This window comes from Aspergillus heteromorphus (genome assembly GCF_003184545.1).
Source record: "Aspergillus heteromorphus CBS 117.55 chromosome Unknown BO70scaffold_2, whole genome shotgun sequence".
NCBI classification, from domain to species: domain Eukaryota; kingdom Fungi; phylum Ascomycota; class Eurotiomycetes; order Eurotiales; family Aspergillaceae; genus Aspergillus; species Aspergillus heteromorphus.
In genome coordinates this window covers 546,753-569,001 of record NW_020290407.1, presented here as the reverse complement: position 1 = coordinate 569,001, position 22,249 = coordinate 546,753, and the positions used below count along the sequence as shown (strand labels likewise).

Below are 22,249 nucleotides of genomic sequence, written 5' to 3'. Positions count from 1 at the left end.
AAGTCCCTCTCCGGTTATGTCGCGGCGTGTAAGCACGCAGACAGCTCCCAGCGGGACGACCGATCGAAGCCCCACGGTGCCCCAATTTGCCTTGGATAAGGACCCAAAACGAAACACCATCTCGGGACCATCTGCCAGGAGAAGCTCCTTACTTCAGCGGGTGTTGTCTCATGCGGACTGGGATACGCCCGAAAAGCGTGCAAACGCGGCGGGCTCGATAGAAGTGGAAAAGCGACAGGATGAATTCTTCGCCTTCCTGGAGGGGGAGTTGTCTAAGATAGAGTCCTTCTATCAGATGAAGGAACAGGAAGCTGCAGAACGGTTGAAGGTGCTCCGTCACCAGCTTCATATCATGCGAGACCAACGCACCCAGGAAGTCTTGGGCCAGGCTCGGCCCGAGACGCAAGGGACCCATAAGGCCAATGGCTTTGTTGGGTTTAATGGCTCTCGCATACGGGACGCTTTGGCTGGTCGTCATTTTGGAAAGAATTCCAAGGCTCTGGCGGAGTTGGCTACCCCAGCGGACAGGCCAAGAGATGATCCCAGTGTAAGCCGTCGGGATTTCGCGCGCCGTCCGGAAGACCCGACCACTGCGGATGTCTCCTATCGCTCTGCGAAGAGGAAACTGAAGCACGCTCTCCAGGAATACTATCGCGGTGTCGAGCTGCTCAAGGCCTACGCTTATCTAAATCGCACGGCCTTTCGGAAGATCAACAAGAAGTACGACAAGGCGACCAATTCCCGCCCCGCCATGCGGTTCATGTCGGAGAAGGTCAATAAATCGTGGTTCGTGCAGAGTGAGGTCACGGAGAATCTAATGACCTCTGCTGAAGATCTGTACGCTCGTTATTTTGAGCGTGGCAACCGCAAAATCGCTATCTCGAAGTTGCGTCACACTACCACCAAGACTGGAGATTATTCTCCAAATACATTCCGTGCAGGCATCCTCATGATGGGCGGTGTGCTGTTTGCTGCTCAAGCTTTAGTATACGCCGAACGGCACCTTCACGATCGCGATCCCACGACAGCGACTAACACACAGTACTTACTTCAGGTTAGTTATATGGACCAGAGATTTCGACACCAGCTAACACCCCATAGATATATGCGGGCTACTTCCTCATCGTGCTCCATGTTTTGCTGTTTTGCTTTGACTGTATGATTTGGACGAGGGCCAAGATCAACTATGTCTTTGTTTTTGAATACGACACCAGACATGCGTTGGACTGGCGCCAGCTCACTGAGGTAAGTATTTCCATTCCACGGCCTAGTTTTTTTCTAACATCATGCAGTTGCCAGCCTGTTTTCTATTTTTGTTAGGTCTAATCATGTGGCTCAACTTCATGTCAATCAACGCCATGTATATCTATTGGCCCGTCATTCTAATAGGTATGACGGTCACTGTTCTTTTTATGCCTGTGCGGATACTGTACCACCGCAGCCGCAAATGGTGGGCATACTCCAATGTGAGTAATCATCTTCTTGCACTGTGGAGTTACTCTGACAGCATTAGTGGCGTCTACTCCTCGCCGGCTTCTATCCGGTCGAGTTCCGCGATTTCTTCCTGGGAGATATGTATTGCTCCCAGACATACTCGATGGGCGTGAGTCAGATTCATTCTCTTGCATAGCAGCGTGACGACTTACGAGAACTAGAACATTGAACTATTTTTCTGCCTGTATGCCCAACATTGGAACAACCCTGCCCAGTGCAACTCCACGCACTCAAGGCTTCTTGGTTTCTTCACCTGTCTCCCGGGCATCTGGAGAGCTCTGCAGTGTCTGCGTCGTTTTGCAGATACTCGGAACGCGTTCCCCCATCTGCTGAACTTCGGAAAATACATGTTCACCGTTCTCTACTACGCTACACTGAGCATGTACCGCGTCGACAAGGTGGCTCGCTTCGAGGCTCCGTTTATTACATTCGCGCTGCTCAACGCCGTGTATTGTTCCGTCTGGGACCTTGTCATGGACTGGAGTTTGGGAAACCCCCACGCCAAGCGCCCCATGCTGCGCGAGGTTCTGGCATTCCGACAAGCATGGGTCTATTATGTCGCCATGATTATTGACGTGGTCATCCGGTTCAACTGGATCTTCTACGCCATCTTCACCCGCGACATCCAGCATTCAGCGATGCTCAGCTTTGCAGTCTCTCTTTCCGAGGTGTGTCGACGAGGCGTTTGGACTATCTTCCGTGTGGAAAACGAGCACTGCACCAACGTGCTGCTGTTCCGCGCTTCGCGGGATGTGCCTCTCCCGTACCAGGTCTCTCTGCCACACCCACCGCCAGAGCAGCCCACCGATGGCATGGCGCTGCAAGAACAGCAACCCCTGACCATCCCGTCCTTCGGCGACATGGAGCACGGAACCCCGTCCACCCCTGGCATGTCTGCTCGCGCCCGCAACCTCACGCGCGTCGGATCCATGATCGCTGCCGCCCACGCCCAGGACTTCCAGCGTAAGAAGCGGCCTGGTCAGATGCCTGGGTCCACTGTCGTCCACGATGGGCTGGACTCTCCGGAAGATTCAACTGACGAGGAGGAGAACGATGCCCGGACGTTCATGGACGCGACTGATGTCATCGCGGAGGAGCATGCCTACCGTGACGACGATTAGATGGTAAGAGATGGGATTAAACAACTTCTGGTAACGGATGCAAGATGATTCTCACGATCCTTTTTTCGTCGCATATATTACGATTTATATAATACATAGTACTACTGACCCTAATAGACGTTACGTTACAAGATCAATCCTATCTAATGAATGAAATCTGACTTGCTAGATCAATGTTCAACTGCTTACTACTGCTAGCGCTGTTGTCTACACTTATACTTTACTTGAGCCTGCCCTGTTGACTTAACTGTTACCATCTCCATTCTGCTGCGCCGCAATATCTCACTTCTCCATAATCATCACCTCCTTTTTATCTCTTCTCGTCCCTCATTTCTCACCGTCCCATGAGTTTGCATCTTAAAGATATTACTTCCAGTATTTTAGACTGTTTGACTCAGAGGAACCAAGATGGGTTCGAAAAGAAAAGGCCTCGCCCGGGCTCGAACGGGGATCGGCGCGTGTCGACAGCGCTAGCCTCATACGGCGACCATCACGGGACCCTCCCGGTTGGGGCGCGGCTGAGTCGCGGGCGCCTGATTGGCGGCGGCTGAGGTCATGATCCCGCGCGACTTCTCCACTCGCCTCCTTCTCCATCTACTTTGTAGTAACTATCTATCTACACCACCACCCCATCAACACGCTCGCTCTCATCTATCCCTTCGTCCTGACCCCGTCGCCAACATCTCCAGCACCATGGCTGCAAACGCCAGATACGAGCCCGCTCCGCAGCGAGACTCCATCGAGGAGGAGCGCGCCTTCACCCAGCCCCCGCCGTCTTATCAGGCAACCGACGACTTCTCGCAAGCGCCTCCACGCAGCGAGGATGACAACGTCCCGGATGACTTCAAGGTACGCATCCATCACCATCCCCTCAAATCACGTCACAAAATCTGACAATATCCTCCAGTTCGGCGGCACCGTCGCGGAGGGCACCCTGCCCATCCGTATGCAGTTCATCCGCAAGGTCTACTCCATTCTGTAAGCCCATCTCATCCATCCACCCTGATTAACACCACACTATCTACGCCCTCCATCCTTCCCACCTATATCTCATTATGACCGAACTAACCATCCTTCAACCAACCCCAGAACCGCCCAGCTCCTCCTCACCACAATCCTCAGCTCGATCTCCTTCTTCAGCCCCGCCTACCGAACATGGATCAAATCCAACACCTGGCTGATGGTTCTCTCCGTCTTCGGCGCCCTGGCCTTCATGCTCTTCACCTACTGGAAGCGCAAATCCTACCCAGCGAACCTCTTCTTCCTCTCCGGCTTCACCCTACTGGAAGGCTACTCCATCAGCGTCGCCGTCTCGTTCTACGACTCGCGCATCGTCGTGCAGGCCCTCGTCCTGACCCTCGGCCTCTTCGTCGCCCTCACCCTTTTCGCCTGCCAGACCAAATATGACTTCACCAACTGGATGCCCTACCTCTTTGGCGCCCTGTGGTTCCTCATCCTATTCGGCTTCGTCGCCGTGTTTATCCCCGCCAATAGCACCATCGAGCTCATCTATGGTGGTCTGGCCGCGTTGATCTTCTCTGGGTATATTCTCGTCGATACCCAGTTGGTCATGAGGCATTACCATGTGGAGGAGGAGATCGCCGCGTCTATTTCGCTGTACCTGGATATCTTGAACTTGTTTTTGGCTATTCTCAGGATCTTGAATAACCAGAATAATAACTAAGTGGGGGCTGTGGATGATGTCGGGGGGTGACGGTGGCTGTGGCAGCGGTGGTTAAGAATGGATGTGCCTCGACGTGGAGAGAGCAGGAGAGTCTGCCCTGCTCTGCTCTGCGCCCCGATAAATAACTCCGAGATGGCTTCTACTGTCTCTAATGATCCCCGGCTCTGTTATATTACGTATTTCCCCTTACTGGTTACTTTTTCTGTCTTTCCGTCTCCCTGTCTTGATGACAGTACCCTCCTGAAGCCTGCTCATTCTTCTCTGTTCGTTACCGATACAACTCTCCCAATGCGTGTATTTGCTATGCTTATAGGTAGGTAGGTAGCTTATGAATGTGATGTTATTTACTTTAATTCAACCTTACTATCTAGATCAAGTAAATCATGCGAATAGGAAGTACCATGGGTACTCCGTATAAAGTAACAAGTTAAAGTTAGGCGATCAGATCCATCAATCTGTATGTAGTAGTAGCTCCTATGTATACATGTTCGGATTGTAAACCCGTTCGGATATTGATCGCGGACGCAATCTTACTTTTACACACGGACTATGTACTCCGCACCGCACCCCTCCCAACCAAACCAGCCAAGAAAACGCGAAAGACTAAATAAATAAGATAGTAAAAGAAAATCCGGGATTCATAGCACTGTATCACGTACGTATTTCTTTCTTCTCTCTTAGAGAACAAGAACAATCTGCTACAGAAAACCAGAACAAGAACCAGACGCCTCAAGTAAGAAGAAAAAAGAAAGAAAAAGGCGAAACTCGACCTTATGATAGTTAGCTCGAATTACAACAAAACTATAAGACCAAGAAGGACCAGCTGTAGAACTCAGACAGAGAAATCAATCGATTTATTCCAAGAATTCAGTAGACGTAAGCAAGATATATCTAAAGTGGACCAACAATATCCCCAACGCCGTTGCCATGGTATAGTGGTGGTGGTGGTGCTGCTAACCCGACACTGTAATCGATCGATCGTGGTGAGAGTCAAATCTCAAATCTAGATAAACAAGATAACCAGGGAAGAAGATGTAAGAAAAAAAATTGAAGAAGGAAAAGGGAAAGGGAAAGGGAAAGGGAAAGAAAAATCAAGGAGTGTAGGTTATGCAAAAAGGAAAATGCAAGAGTCCATCCCGGTGCAATGCGAGAGTGCCAAAGGAAAGTAGGGAAGTTGGAGAAAAGCCACACAACGTTAGAGTTGTGCGCGAGATGGGTGCCTGTCCGTCTCGAAGTTCTAGTGAGAAGCGATAAAAAGAGAGTTCGTGATCAAGCAAACGACCATGACCACAACGCCGTATATTACGAGCGCCAGGCTCAGTTTGCGGAGCAGGGATCTGCGCCATTGGCGGGTGCCACGGCGAAGAATGCCGCTTTCCGTCAGTGGCCGGGCCTGGATGCTCTCCTCGTCGGCGTCATCGTTGCTGTCATCGGATATCATGCCGTCTTCTGCCTCGTCGTCCTCTTTCAACAGACGCTGGTGGTGGGGCGAATCGGGAGAGGAGATCTTGTAGTAGAATAAGCCGGGGAGGATGAAGCTGATACTGGTACTGCCAGTACTGCCAACATAAGCAAGTACAGCCTCGAGAGAGGATACTGTCATGGCCACAATGTAACTCAAGACAAGAATGGTGGTCGTGATGACGGAGAACCGAAGGTCGCTCATCGGCTCTGGGGTTCGGGTTCCCTTCGAGCCCAGAAGAGGGTGCCGGTGCGGCGAATTGTCGCTAGCAGACGCAGACTTAGGTCTCCAACGCAGCACCGCGTCGACAGAGGCGCGACATGGGTGGCACTGCAGAGGGTACGAGAACATTACAAGCATGACGATAGCGGCCCGTCCAATCGTGGCCCACAGCCCGGGGGGGTACATGCTCACGATGTTGCCACCCACACTGTTTCCGAACGATAGGTAACCGGTTATGGCAACCAGGATGTAGGTGGCAGCAGCACCGCCGATGCTGGCAAAAACAACGCCAGTGGTTCGGAAGTGGCTGTTGTTGCCAATTTCGTTCAGAATGGAGAACATCTGCGCTTTTTGTCAGAAAGATACGAGGGAACAGCGGATGGAACGGCAGAGCTCACATTTTGGTGGCAAGTAAATGCAAAGACAATCACCGGGAGGCTACTGAGGGTCGGAACGGGGCCAGCCCAATGAATCACGCGAACGGGGCCCCGATCAGTCGTGGTGTCCCCCTTCACGAAATGGTATACAACCAAAACCACCAGGTAGGCCATCGAGACCAGAGCCGCAATACTCGTATACTTGAGCGAATCCAATCGGCGGAGGTACGAGAGGGGGATGACAATCAACCTGAGCACAATCAGTCAGCACAATCCAGATCAGTATCAGCAGCGGCGCTCGCATACATGAAAGCCGTGACCCAAAAATGCCGGTCCACCAAGAAATCGTAATCCGGAGCCCCGCCAACGAACCCCTGAACGACACCCGGCATCAGGTCCCCAATGATGATGAGGTAGCTAACTCCGACTCCAAAACACTTGATCGCGATAGCAGCATCGAAGACCACGGCCGCATTCGGGTAGGTGAGTTGCGATAAGGCGAAAAAGGACGCCGTGCCCCGTTCCAGGTATTGCGCACACCGCGACTGAAGATATAGACCGAACCCTGCCGTAATTCCCGACCACAATATCACAAAGACGCCGAGGACGATTCCCATGTGCGAGATGGCGAGAGGCATGGCCAGAACACCGGCCCCGATAACTAAGAGACCACCACTTCGTCAGGAACGGACCGAACGCGGAGATAAGATGCTGCACGGTTCGACTCACTCGTATTGACCAGATTGATCACACAACTGATCCAGGTGGCTTCACCATGGTGCCCGGGGGCTCGTTTCCCTCTGGCTCCGTTTCTGCGACACCGGCCGGCGGTTAGCGATAAGGAGCACGGGGAGACACCCGTCAGGGTCAGGGTCAGGGGATGTCGCGTACCTTCGAGATCCGGGTCGGGGGGAGCCGGCCCTGATAGATGCCTCATCGTCCATCATCGTGACGATTCGAGAGGTGGTTGTTGGGGTTGTGGTGGTGGTGGTCGGGTCGGAGGAGAGATTCTTCTGGGGAGAGATAAGGATTGATTGAAGGTGGCCACACGACAGGATTCTGCGGTGGTCAATCAACCATAGTCAGTTGGAAGCCAGTCAAGCCCGTCGCGCCTGTTGGGGAAAGACTAGAGATGGCGGTATAGAGGCGGACACGCAAGGAGAGGAGAGTGTAGAACAACAGGAGGGGTTGGGGGGAGAAGCAGAAGAGTCGCCAGAGAGGCAGTGAGGCGGCGGCGGATCCAATGGACGAGATGCCACTGGCCACCCGCCCAATGGCGTGCGACGGGCCGGCAATCAGTCATCATCCCAGTCGCTTCCCCGGATTTGTTGCGTTTGTTATTTGCGGACACGAACTTACGAACTCTCAAAGTACGAACTTCTCCGCCAGGTTCCAGCCATTCGATACGCACTACACTTGCTTTGTACAACGTGTGGAGAAACAGCACTGACTGGCTGCTATTGGCATCACTGACCAGATCTACAGCTTAGGCACTCCCCATCCCCGTTCCGACAGCAGACCATAAACCTCGTCCAATATCACCTTGCCTTCAGAAACCGTATTGCCGGGCCGTCCTCCCGGCCCCGGATCATTGAACGCCTCCACTGGACGCACCGTCTTCGAAACCTCCAGGATGGTCCCTCCACTGACCGGGAACTGGGCGCCCTGGGCCTTCTGATCCCCAATAGTCGCACCCACCGTGTCCTGTTGGATCAGCGCCAACATGACCTGGGCCACTTCCTCGGGCGTCACCCATTCATCCGTCTTCTCATCCAATATCTTCAACTTTTCCGGATGTTCGGTCCAAAGAGGTGTCTTAATTACTCCTGGCGCAACTGCGGTCACGCGGATCCCACGTTGGCTGTCAAGGATGGCCAACGATCGAACCAGGCCGCTGATGCCATGTTTGGTGGCCACGTAGATGGGGGCGCCCGGGTTGGGATTTTGGCCGGCAATGCTGGAGATATGGATGATATGCTTGCGTCGCTGATTGTTCCCATACCGGAGAAAGTGGGAGATGGCTAGCTGTGTCGTGCGGATCGGATGTGTCAAGTTGATATCCAATAGGGCATATCGGCCTCCATGCCGTGCGTCTTGACTCTCCGGCGTACCGGGAGGCCGCCAGAAATTGGTCCAGTGCTGTGGCAGGCAGGTGTTAGCAAAGTGCGTGCCCCTGCACCCCTTACGTAGTGCCGCATTTGGACACCTGGCACCTAGCACCTGGCTGGAGAACCTACGGGCTCGAAGATTCCTGCTCCGGGGCACACAATGTCCAGCTCTCCGAATTCCCGCTCCGCGACTTCGAACATTTGTTCTAGTTGTCTCCAATCGGTCACATCGGTTTTTTGGAAAACAGCTCGTGGAGCACTCGATGGGATTGCGTACTGATCAACGACAACCCGTGCCTCTGGGCGCAGGGCTAGGTCGGCGATCAGGACATTGCATCCGTGCTCGAGGAGGAGTTTGGCAAAGCACAGGTTGATGCCTACATTGACTTAGCCAGGCGTGTCTGCTGTGGACTACATCGCATATACACACCTGAACCCGCTCCCGTCACAATTGCAGATCGACCTTTTACAGAGAAAGACATGAGGAGTGGCAGGTTGATGGTAATAGTTCGAGAGTAGTGCTTTCCGTCTCAGCGCAAGATGTTTGGAGGCAGCTTTATAGCATTCTGTGAGGGGGTGTGATACGAGTTCCTCGGCGTCGGCCTTCTCGCCCGTGTGCAGCGCCCAGGACAGTAACCTGCAAGTGACTTGGGACCGGAAGACGGCCGGCTCGGGGTAGTATTGCGCTTTCTATCTTCCTACTAGTGCCTTCGATGTGCTCATGCAGCTGGCTATCGACTAGGCGTCCTTCTAATACTAGTCGACTGTGTAGAAATCATGGCCACGACTCCCGGTCATAGATGATAGATAGAGCATACTGTGCATTCAGCCGACGGCGACATCCCTGGCGGGCTCATTATCCGAGCAAGTACCGATAGATAGTAGTGATGCGGTGGCAGAGCTGTCCGCATCGGACAAGTGCCGATCGACCAGGTCCAAGTCTGACAGGTCGAAGACAGTATCCACCGAATTCCACTAGATATCCCACCACGCATGCTGTCGTGTCCACTTCCTATTGTGCTTGTGCTGTCTTGGTAGTAGTCGGGCCGTTCGTGGGCGATACCAGACTCCTCACTGCAACAGTCCACACAGACTTTTTCTCCGCTGCCATCAACTTCCATCCAGCTGACTCAACCGCGAACCAGACCGCATAATAATAATGACCGCGTGTCTCGTCTTTTGTGGAGTGGGGGAGTCCCGGGGAATCGTGGATATTTGGATTGCCGGCTTTGCGGGGATGGCGGCTGCTTACCGAAACAGGCAATCGGGCCGCCTTACCAAATGGGATTTCCGACGAGTATTATATCAGGGAAGCCCTGGCTGGGGAAGTGAGGGGAAGAAGGGGGCTGAAGGGGGCTCTAAACTTGACGGATCTACCTGATTTTGGATGCAATGTCCATGTCTAAATTACTTTCCAAGACGGCCGCTCGGGCAGCGTCCACATCGACATCGGCCTCCTCTCCGATGACCAAAGCTGCCGGTGATATCTCCAGTGTCTTCCCGAGCCTGCGACCTGACTATAAGCCTGAGCCGTTGCCTTCGCGGTTCAAGGATCTGAAATTGCAATACTTCCAGGCGAATGAAGAGGCACTGAAGCAAAGCTGGGAGAGACTCCTTCCCAGCTTAGAGGAGGAAGTCCATCAGATCAAGTCGAAAGGCAGCGACGTAAGCCAAACATTGCCCATTCTATCCGAAAGAGTGACACTGATATTTATAGATCATACCGTCGGTGAGATATTCCGACGTGGTTAATGGCACGGTTCCGGACCATGTCCTTGCAGAGATCCGTCACCGAGGTTCCGTGGTGGTTAGGAACGTACTGCCTGGACGACAAGCTCTAGACCTAAAGGAGAGGATCAAGGACTATGCTGCTGCCAACAAGGACTGCGTCAAGGCCTTCCCACCCGACTCGCCCGCAGTATACGAGCTTTACTGGACTCCGTCACAGGCAGAGGCTCGGGCACACCCGAACCTGCTCGATACACAGCGCTTTTTGCAACGTCTGTGGCATTCATCGGATCCCAACACGCCTATCTCCACAAGGAACCCCTTGACCTATGCAGACCGACTTCGAATCAGACAGCCCGGTGATGCTAAGTTCGCCCTCGGTCCTCATATAGACGGCGGCTCGCTCGAGCGTTGGGAGGATCCCGAATATTCTAGGGTCTATTCTAAGATTCTCGAGGGCAAGTGGGAACAATATGACCCTTGGGATGCGAAGCATCGTGTCTCAGCCAAGATGGACTTGTACAACGGAGCCGGTGCGTGCTCGATGTTGCGATTCTTCCAAGGGTGGCTGTCCATGTCGAACACGGCTCCTGGGGAAGGCTCACTGCACGTGTGCCCCATGATCACCCACAGCACAGCCTATACTATCCTCCGGCCGTTCTTCGACACGCAAACCCTGCAGCCGGCGCTGGACAACACTTTCCCTGGCTCCGTACCCGGTGCCTGTCAGGAGTACAACCCGGTTACTCACCCACACCTGGAACTGGAAGCCACGATGGTCTCCGTTCCTGAAGTCGAGCCAGGGGACTATGTCGCCTGGCACTGTGACTCCTTGCACTCCGTGGATAAAGAACATCGAGGCAAGGGAGACTCCAGCGTACTCTACATTCCTGCCACTCCCATGTGTGACATGAATGTGGACTATCTGCTCAAGCAACGTCAGGCGGCGCTTGCTTACTCCCCGCCATGGGATTTCCCTGGCGCCGGTGGCCCCGGGGAAATCGGCTTTCAGGGAGCCTTGGAGTGGAATACCGTCAGCCCAGATGGCCTGCGCGCCATGGGTATGGGCAATTCCCCGTGGAAGATTGCCGAAGATATGAGCGAGGGCGAGAAGGCAGTTGTCAAAGCTGCGAACAAGGCATGCTTTGGTCAAGCTTGAGATTCTTTTTTCGCCATAGCGTAAAAGCTCCTGTATGTCACAGATTCATCTGTATATGTGGGAATTGGAACTCTATTTTGTTGAAAATCAACGTCAATTCGTTATAGTGTCGAATGCTGCCTGATTTTGGAGCAAAGAAGTACCCCATACCTGCATGGGAAAACCTAAAAGCCAACTGTTCAGTAGGAATGAAGTAGTCTTTTGGATATGAGGATCCAATGCCTCGAGTTGTAGTCCATCGTAGCAGAAAAGGTGAACGAGCATGTTGGAGAAGGAAGAAGAAGTAGAAGTGGATGGGCAGCTGTTGTTGATGTCAGAAGGGGCTAGCCGCAAGTGGCATCACCGCCCGCAACCTCATCGACTGGAGCAACTTCCAGCATCTCCAGCTTATCGTCCACCCCTCCCTTTCAGATGCCCGATCCAGCACACCGGTCATAACTATGTGGCTACAGGCGACGCTCCTCCTGCTCGCCTCGTGCGTTCCCTCGTCGCTCGCCATTTACGCGGACGAGGTCAACCACGTCGATTACCACCACGCGCTACTCGGCTTTCCCTCTGCCCAGTCCACCTTCTTCCTCAAGCCCTCCCCCTCCTCCAATGCCTCCTTGCTGTACACGCTGTCTGAGAAGTCGCTTCTCGGCGCCGTGAACCCCAAAGACGGCTCCCTCGTCTGGAGACAGAATCTCTCCCGCTCCGCGCTGCCCGCCGATGGCAATGCTCACACTCTCCTCCGTGCCTCCGAAGGCACAAATGCTCTGGTCAGCGCCGCGGGCGACTACCTGTCATCCTGGACCGCTCTGGATGGCAAATTGATCTGGGAAAACTGGTTTGTGGATGAAACTGTGGCCGATCTGGAGCTCCTGGAGCTGGAGGATGCCAGTGCTTCTCCGCCGACCAAAGACACAGTGGCGCTTTTCGGCGGGAAGGCAGCTGTCGTCAGGAGGCTGGATGGGGATTCCGGAAAGACCAAGTGGGAGCACTTGGATGAAAGGTGTGGTTCACTGCTTTGCTGATTTATTTTGGAGATTCCATGCTGACAGGCCTCTATAGCGGTGACATCCCGATCCAGATCTCGTCTTCCTCTACCGAGGTTTTCTACGTTTCCCTACAATCATCCGCGCGGAAAGGCTACAGGATCAAGGTTACCTCTTTGGATCCACTGACCGGTCAGCAAAACCAACAGCAGGTCCTCAGCTCGGAAAGCGACGTGTCGAGCGCCGACTCTGTTCTCTTCGTGGGCGCAAACACCGCAGCCCCGTTGATCACCTGGGCGGATCAATCCCGGAAGGCCCTCAAGGTCAACGTGATCGGAACGAAACAGGTACATACCTTCGATATCGAGAACACGAGTGGGGAAAGCATCAGCTCAATCACTATTCATGCCCCTAAGAAGCTCGAGTCGCTGCCGCATTTCCTGGTGCATTACGAGACGGACTCCACTACATGGGCTGAGGTTTACCACATCGATCTGAAGTCAGCCTCTGTGTCTAAGGCATATGAGCTGCCTCGCCTGGAGGGATGGTCTGTCTTCTCGACGAGCAACAAGGACGCAAATGTGTATTTCACCCGCATCACCCAGTCAGAGACTACGGTCGTCTCCTCTGCCTCCCATGGAATTCTTGGAAGATGGACTCACCAGGCTCCTCCCATGGAACAAGCGTTGCACTCTGTGTCGGAGGTTGTTGCCAGGGGTGATACTGTCGCTGTCCGGTCGGCCGCTGCCCTGATCTCTGGTGATTGGCAGTTGATCCGCAACGGTCAGACGGAATGGACTAGGTACGAAGCGCTGGCAGGTGCACTGGCCGCTGCCTGGGTTGAAGAGGACATCCAAGAAGATCTGGCGCATCAACTCCAAGTTGAAGGCCACGAGACCCTCTATGGTGCCTACATGCATCGTGTCAAGCGCCACGCTAGAGACCTCCAACATCTTCCGGAGTGGCTGAAGGAGCTGCCTAAGCGCATTCTCACTAGTATTCTGACGGACGAGGTCTCCAACCTCGATGGATTCGGAATTGTCAGGCCCGTTGTCGTTGCTACGGAGAACGGGAGAGTCTACTCCCTTGATGCCGGCAACCACGGCGCCGTGTCTTGGAAGGTCAAGGCGGCCGAAACTGAGTCGTGGAATGTCAAAGCGATCCTGACCCAGCCAGGCTCCGCGACCATCTACGTGGATGACGGCAGCTCCGTGACTCTGGATGTCACGTCTGGTGAGGTCCTCAACCGCTCTCCCGCTACCGTGAAGATTCGCTCTGTTGCCGTCGCCAGCGATGGCACTACTCCGGTCACCGTCGGAATCCAGGAGAACGGCGTGCCTACGGAGTCCGTCGATGGCCAAGGGTTCTTTGTGACCCTCAGCGATGACGGTAGTGTCCTTGGATGGTTCGCCAGAGACAACCAGAACCCTGCCTGGCAGTTCCGCCCTGCCCCAGGCGAGAAGATCATCCACGCCACCGCGCGCCCCCCTCATGACCCCATCGCCTCTATCGGCAAGGTCCTCGGCGACCGGTCTGTCCTTTACAAGTACATCAGCCCCAACCTCGCCCTCATCACCGCCGTGGGAGACAACTCGGCCACGTTCTATCTCCTCGACGCCATCTCCGGGCGGATCCTCCACACCAGCGCCCACCAGGGAGTCGACACCACCCAGCCCATTGCCTCCGTCATCTCCGAGAACTGGTTCGCCTACTCCTTCTGGGGCGACGTCGTCGACCCCACCGACGCTAAGGGCTACCAGCTCGTGATCTCAGAGCTCTACGAATCATCCATCCCCAACGATCGCGGCCCGCTCGACTCCGCATCCAACTACTCCAGCATCACGGACCTCCCCCTCCCCCATGTCATCGCCCAAGCCTTCCTCATCCCCGAGCCCATTTCCCACATGGCCGTCACCCAGACCCGCCAAGGCATCACCGTCCGTCACCTCCTCTGCACCCTCCCTTTCTCCAACGCCATCGTCGGCATCCCCCGTCCTGTTCTCGACGCCCGCCGCCCCGTCGGCCGCGACCCGACCTCCCTCGAGGCCGAAGAAGGTCTCTTCAAGTACAACCCCTTTCTCCAGTTCGAAGGCAAATGGTTCCTCACCCACTCCCGCGACGTTGCCGGCATCAAAACTGTTCTCTCCACCCCAACTCTCTTGGAAAGTACGAGTCTGATCTTCGCCTTTGGCGGAGATATCTTTGCTACCAGAGCAACCCCTAGCCAGTCATTCGATGTGCTGGGCAAGGGTTTCTCTAAGCTGCAGTTGCTCATGACTATCGTTGCGTTGAGTATCGGTGTGGCTGTTTTGGCTCCGATGGTATGTTTCCTTTCTTTCTTTCTTCCTTCCTCCGTTTCTTCCCCCATCCTTCTTTCTGTTTTCTGTCTTCTTCTACCGCATACTAATTATTATTTCTCATAGGTCCGGAAAAAGCAAATCAACCAAATCTGGAAAGCTTCTTCATGAATGGGACAATCACAGGACGGGTGTATTATATGTTGGAGAGAATGTCTTGGGATTGGAATACTTACTACCTAGAAGATCCTTTTCATCTAGATATATGACGTGAAGACGTGATACAATATAATGTTCAATATTGCTGTTTTTATTTTTTTTTCTTATCTTTTTACTCCAAACTATCCAGTCACAAATGACAAGACTTGATACCTAACAGTGAATGGAACTATCATATTCACTATTCTAATTCCCTTGGTAAAATATATTGCTCGTATGATCCTCCAATGAAAACCCCAATATGTAATACATGAATAGTGAAATCTGGAGTTGTGAATCACTAACCCCTATCACCAGCCAGCGATTCACCCTTCAGTCAATGACATCAGCTGACTATGAATAAAGGAAAATTCCCTCATCAATTCCTTGTGACTTTGAAATATAAAAGCCCCCTCCGCAGAGAAATTATTTCTGAGTTTCTTTCCCACCTACAACTCCCTCTTGCAGTCAATTTTCTTCAGAACAGATTATCTGCCAGCATCACAGATCAGGCTACTAAATCCTTTATAAACTCAGTTGTTTAGCTCTTTGATATATTATATATTAATTAAACTATTAATATTTTACTATATATATATACTTATATAATTACAATATTAAATAATTTATTTAATATAATTTTAATAAATTTAAAGTATTTTTCAGAAAGCCCTGAATAGAAAGTTTATTTTTTATTTTATTAATATTATTATAATTTAAAGATATAATTATTAATTATACAGAATCTCTCTGCTATTTTATTATACTTATATTCTTAATAAGATAAAAAATTAGATATATTATCACAGCTGCGCCGGCGAATATAATAATAAAAATTATTAAAAAATAACTAAGCTAAATTAGGCTTGTCATTACCCGCTTGTCAGCTCGGGGTTCGCTTGGGTTGGCTTATCAAGAGAACCCGCTCGAGTGAGTGAATAAGCTCAACAGGCAGGTTTAAATTTTTTGAGCTTGACTTAATTAAATTAATAAATCTATCTTAGATTAAATAAATTAAATTTTATAAGCTTAGATTTTATCTCTTAGCTTAATATATTTATATTATATAAATAAATTATATATAATTATAAAAATTTTAAAATTAATAGATCTATCTATTCTTTATATTTTATAAAAAAACTAATTTTAGATAAAAAATATAAAATATATAAAAAATATATATAATTAATTATAAATTAAATATATATAAAGATAAAATAAATTTTTTTAATTATAATAAAAATCTGAATAAATAGATTATAGATCTTTATTATAATTATCTAAATTAATATAAATATAATAATAAAATTAAAATTAAGTAAGATAATATTCTTAAGATTATTAATAATAAAAATTATAAAATAAAATAAATAAACTTAATTTTTTATTCTATTATATTATTATTCTAAATATTTAATATTTTTAAATTTTCTTTTTAAATTCTTCTTCTTATTAATATATTTAGTATATTTATCTAAAATTTTATTTTATTTATCTAAATTATTCTTTAATTCTGAATTAAGATTATTATTATTATTATTTTTAATAATATAAAAATCTTATTTTAAAATAAAATTCTTAGTATATATCTAAATTATAATAATATAAATAATTTTTAATAATAGATAATTATAATAATAATAATAAATATTATATAATAAATTAAATAATTATTTAATATTAATATTATTAATTAAAATAAAAAGAAAATCCTGAGCTATAATAATAAAAATTAAAAATTAAAAAATATTATTTTTTTATTATTTAAGAATATTAAATATCTTAATAGAATCTAAAAATTAATTTAAGTTAAAATCTTATATTTAAATAAAATTATAAATTATAGAGATAATATATATATTTTTTTATAAATATTTATTAATTTTATTAATTTAATAAATTAAGAAATATTTTAAATCTGAAAAAGAGTATTTTCTTATATAAATAAGTTAATCTAATAAATTAAATAATAGATTAATAATATAAATTATATAAAATAAAAATATTAAGTAAAATAAAACTTATATAACTTTTAAAAAAAGTTTTAATATTTATATTTTTAATTTTTATTTTTATTAGCCTAGTCAGCAGAGCTGAAAATCTAAATCTTTAATTATAAAAAAAAAATAATTATAATATAAATATATTTTTAATTATAATAAATCTTAGAATAATAAGTATAAAGCTTTTCTTATATTTTTTTAAATATTTTTAAAAAAGATTATTTTTATAAAATTTTTTTATTTTAAAAAAGCTTACTGATATCTTTTAAATATTAAAAAAATATTATAAATATTAAATATCTTATTTATAATTAAATCTTAAAAACTAGAAAAAGCTAAGATAAAATTATAAAAAGAAAATATAAAATTAAGAAAATATTTATATTATTTTTATTTAGTATAAATAAAAGATAATTATATAAGATTCTCTTATATTTATATTATAATAAATTAATTAATTAATATCTAAAAAGTAATTATATATTAAAATATAAGATATATTAAGTTTTATTAAGTCTTATAATCTTAAAAAAAATTAAAATCTCAGATATTAATCTTATATTTTATAAAATATATTTTATAAAAAGAATTAGTATTAATAAATTTTATAATTTTATAAATTTATATAAAAAGAGTTTATTAATATAATTCTAATTTTAAATAGAATATATATTTTTTTAATTATTCAGAAAATATTTATTATATATTTTAATAAATTTTTTTTTTTTTATATTATTTTAATTTGATTATTTATTACTTTAATTTTAAAAAAAATAAGAAATTTCTTTAAAACAAGTTATAGAATATAAATAAAATAAAAAATATAAATTTATAATTAAACTAGTTTAATAAAAGCTGGATTAAAAATCTACTTATTTAAATTATAATTTTTAAACTAGATATATAGCTAATCTTAAATAATTCTTATTATTAAATTATTATTAGTAGTATTATCTATTATAATTATAAGAATCTGATTTTTAAGATTAAAAAAACAAGAACTTTAATAATTAGTTCTATTATTTAATTATTTATATAACTTTTATTCAGAGACTTAAATCTAAGAAGAACTTTCTTATATTATTAATTAGTACTAATAAAATAACTAGTAATTATTATAAAGAATTTTTACTATAAATTAATTTAATTATTAAGAGTAATTAATATTTTAATATTATTTAGAATATTATCAAGTATCTCTAGCTATTTAATATAAGATTTATTTATTAATTAATTATAAATTATATAGTAATCTAAGATTTTAATTAATTAATCTAAATTAATAGTTATTTATAATAATCACTGAAATTATAAATAATTAATAATATTAAATAATAATTATATAGTAAGAATAAATTTTAAAATTTAATTAATAAAATTCTTTAATATATAAGTAAAAATCTAAGTCTAGAAATAGAAAAAATATTAGTTCTTTAAAAACTAACTTAAGTTAGAATTATAATATATCTTTAATTAATTAATAAAAAATAATTAAATAATTATTTTTTTAAGATTTTTATTAATATATAATCTGCTCTATAAATAATATTATATTAAGAAAATATAGAAATCCTGAGAAAATAAATATAATAAATATTATTTATAATAAATATAATAAATCTTAGATATATTATTATATAATAAAGTAATTTTCTGAAAATTTTTTTATATATATATTTTTTGAACAGCAGATTCTTAGAAATATTTATATTTTATATTTATAAATATTATTATTCTTGCTGTTTTTATATTATATTATTATAATAAAAAGATTTATATATATATTTTATTAAAAAATACTGCTTTATTATATTTTTTATTAAATATAATTTATAATTTAGAATTAGATTATATTTGACAAGACTAATTTAATAAATTTAAAAAAAAAGAATTTAATAAAGCTAATAAATTTTTAAGAAATATATTAGATAATAAATTATATTCTGAAAAGAAGATTTTATTAATTAATTAAAATAATATTATAACAGTATAAATTTATATATATTAAAAAAAAAGTAATTATTAAAAATTAATAATAAATTATAAAAAATTTTGTAATACTAGTTTATTTTCTGAATTATATAAGAAATATTCTTAAAATAAAATCTTATTTTTTATTATTTATTTTTTTTTAATTAAAATTAGATTTTCTTTTTTATTAAAGCAGAAGCTAGATTTTTATTCTAATTAAAATTAGATTTTTTTTTATTAATATCAGATTTTTCTTCTTATTAATATCAGATTTTTCTTTTTATTAATATTAGATTTTTCTTTTTATAATATCAGATTTTTTTTCTTGTTAATATTAGATTTTTCTTTTAATTAAAATTAGATCTTATATTTCTGATTATTTTTATTTTTCTTTTCTTAATTTTTCTTTATTTCTTAATAGATTTTTATCTCTTATCTTGTTTTTTTTCTTAAATATAGATATAACTAAACTTAATATTAGTAATTCTATCTTATTCTTATTAAAATCTAATATCTTATCAGAATCTGATTTTTTATCTAAATCTGATTTCTTGCTAGAAGTTGAAGATATATTTTTTATTTTATATTTATAAGATAATAATTTTTTATTAGTTTATAGCTTATATTATTTTATAAATTAAATAATAATTTTTAAAGCTTGCTTTGAAATTTATATATTAATATAAAAGATATTATTATAAAAACCCAGGCTTTATTTATATTTTTCAGAGATATTCTTTATTATTTATTTATTTAATAAAAATATTAAGAGATCTTTATTAAAATTATTAATATTAATATTTTATTTATAATTAACTAGTATAATTATATACTTTTTAAATTTATTTATTATTTTATTTTATTCTTTCTATAATATTATTAATATAATTTAGAACTAACTTTAAGTAATTTTATATATATTATATTATAAATAAAATAAGTAACTTTATAAAAATTAGACAGGATCTAATAAAATTTAATTTTTAAAATATTAAGTATAATTTTTTTAATTACTGAATATAATCAGAGAATATTTATAATTATAGAGAATTCTCTGAAACTTCTTTTTATAATATTTATTATTAAAAATCTAATCTCTCTGATTATCAGATTTTTATTCTAATTAATTTAAATTATTAAATATCTAAATAAACTTTAGTTAATTAATTTTCTCTTCTATTAAGAATTAGTAAATTTCTAATTTTAGATAAATATTTAAAAATTATATTATATTTTTAATATTATTTTAGAATAATATATTATTAGCTAGAGCAGAACTAAAATAGATAAAAACTTTTTTAATAATATTATATTAATATTTAAATTTAAATTATTTAAAATAAATCTTTTACTCTGAATTTTTCTAAATTATAATAATATTTATAAAAAATATTTTTAGCTATAATATATTAATAAATTAATAAAATTTATCTAAAATTAGATTTTAATTTACTTATATCTTTACTTAATTTAGTATTTTTTTACTAAGAATTAATTATAATTTAAGTTTAAAGATTATTAATAAGATTAGCAGCTAAATTAATCTATTTTTCTAGATTTTTTTTTATAATAGTAATTATTCTTTATTCTTAATTAAAATTAAACTATAAAATAGAATATTAGTAAGTTCTAAAAATTAGATAAATATTTTTAGTATATATAAGATTTTTTCTGAATATTTTTATTTTAAATTATATTATAAAAATATATTTTTTAGAATATAAATAAATAACTTTCTAATTTTTTTAATCTTAATTATTTATTTTTATTATAATAAATATATTAATAATAAATAATTAAAAAAATATTTAAATATATATAGATATTTATTTTATAAGAAATTCTTTAGAAAATCTGGTCTGTGTATTATAAATATTATATTAAAAAAAAGAATTTATAATTTTAATAAAAAAAAATATCTGTTTTTTAATTTTATAATATAAATAGTCTGAGAGATTATGATTTAAATTTCTTTTTATTATAATTATTTATAATTAGAAAAAATAGTAGTTATAATATAACAGAATCTTTAATTTTTTTTAGTTTAAAAATTTAACTTCAGTTTTTACTATTTATTAAATTAATAGATTTATTAAATATCTTAGAATTATAGCTCAGGAATTTATTAATCTTATTAAGTTAAATTTATTTAAAATTAGTTTTTTTAATATTAGAAAAAATATTTTATTATACTTATTTTATTAAGTTTTATAATAATTATTTTATTTATAATTATAAAAATAAAATACTTTGCTTTATATATTATTTAATAATATTTTTAAAATTTATTTTAAAATTCTATATAATATAGAATACTTATAATATAATTAATCTATTTAATATTAATATTAAAAATTTAATTAAATTATTATTATAATACTATTATCTTAATCAGAGTATTTTTTTTATTAAGATTTTTTATATATTATATAATTATTATTCTGTATAAGTTAATATTATCTATATCTAGATTTTAAATTTTATTTTAATTTATACAAAGAATAATATATATTTTTTAAATAAGATTTTCTAAGTTAAAAAAATCCACTGTCTAATAATAGTTCTAAGATTATTAATATAAATAAAAAACTAATTTTAGATAGTTTTTTTTTTATCTTAATTTTAAAAGATTTTTATTATAAATTTAGAATATCTGCTCTTACTTTTTCAGTTATTTTTTTATTTTATTAATAAAATAATAATTTTAAAGCTTTTTTATAATATTATCTAATATCTAGATAAAAATAATTTATATTCTCTAATTATATTAAGATAATTATATTAAAAATCTTTTTTTTTATCTAATATATAGTTATATATATTTAATTTATTTTTTTTACTAGTTTTATTAAAGCTTCTGATATAATATTAATTTAAATAAAAAATTAAGAATAGAGTATATTTTTTTCTTAAATCTATTTTATAATATAGATAAATAATTTTTTTTAATTATTTTTTATTAGAATTATATTTATTCAGATCTTATAATTTAATTATTTAATATTAGATATTATTAAATTCTATAGCTTAATAATATAATTATAATTAATTTCTTAATTATAATTATCAGATTAGTTAAGATTTAGATATTAGATATTTATAATTATTATATTTAGATAAGTATTATTGTGATAGAATAACCCAGCTATCGGGATAAAGGTCATCAGGATGATGTATTATAGTGGTTGTGAGAGTTGTAAGATTATTAATAGTGGTTCTATATCTCTCTGATATTTATAAGATATTAATCTCTCTATAAGAAGCTACTGATTCTTCAAGAATTAGTCTATTTTATAAATATAGACTATCTTTGTTATTATTAAATAAATATACAGTATTTTATAATTAATTTTTTATCTAGTTAATAGACTTTCTATTCTAATAAATAAATTCTATTATATTCTAATTCTTCTCTTTTTAACTATCTAAGAAAGATATTATTTATTAAAGA

The 22,249-nt window shown here is 40.4% G+C and overlaps 4 protein-coding genes across 4 annotated transcripts; 3 read left to right on the top strand and 1 right to left on the bottom strand.

Annotated features, from left to right (window-relative positions):
- The first annotated feature begins 3,224 nt into the window (after nucleotides 1-3,224).
- BO70DRAFT_328806 (Bax inhibitor-1 family protein) lies at nucleotides 3,225-4,650 on the top strand. Its single transcript, XM_025540752.1, has 3 exons — nucleotides 3,225-3,464; nucleotides 3,523-3,593; nucleotides 3,705-4,650. Exons 1-3 carry the CDS (start codon nucleotides 3,309-3,311, stop codon nucleotides 4,297-4,299), a joined length of 822 nt encoding a protein of 273 aa, XP_025403257.1. The 5' UTR covers nucleotides 3,225-3,308; the 3' UTR covers nucleotides 4,300-4,650.
- An 886-nt stretch (nucleotides 4,651-5,536) lies between these two features.
- BO70DRAFT_368039 (uncharacterized protein) lies at nucleotides 5,537-8,950 on the bottom strand (the record flags this gene model as incomplete). Its single annotated transcript, XM_025544600.1, has 7 exons — nucleotides 5,537-6,325; nucleotides 6,382-6,610; nucleotides 6,667-7,021; nucleotides 7,090-7,251; nucleotides 7,881-8,499; nucleotides 8,598-8,845; nucleotides 8,899-8,950. 7 exons carry the CDS (start codon nucleotides 8,948-8,950, stop codon nucleotides 5,537-5,539), a joined length of 2,454 nt encoding a protein of 817 aa, XP_025403256.1.
- Nucleotides 8,951-9,932: 982 nt separating this feature from the next.
- On the top strand, nucleotides 9,933-11,355 carry BO70DRAFT_283462 (DUF1479 domain-containing protein; the record flags this gene model as incomplete). The annotated part of the gene is made up of 2 exons (XM_025539093.1): nucleotides 9,933-10,133; nucleotides 10,186-11,355. The coding sequence occupies 2 exons, from the start codon at nucleotides 9,933-9,935 to the stop codon at nucleotides 11,353-11,355; spliced, it is 1,371 nt and encodes a 456-aa protein (XP_025403255.1).
- A 402-nt stretch (nucleotides 11,356-11,757) lies between these two features.
- On the top strand, nucleotides 11,758-14,959 carry BO70DRAFT_376650 (uncharacterized protein). Its single transcript, XM_025545145.1, has 3 exons — nucleotides 11,758-12,346; nucleotides 12,406-14,650; nucleotides 14,753-14,959. The coding sequence occupies exons 1-3, from the start codon at nucleotides 11,796-11,798 to the stop codon at nucleotides 14,795-14,797; spliced, it is 2,841 nt and encodes a 946-aa protein (XP_025403254.1). The 5' UTR covers nucleotides 11,758-11,795; the 3' UTR covers nucleotides 14,798-14,959.
- Nucleotides 14,960-22,249: the final 7,290 nt, after the last annotated feature.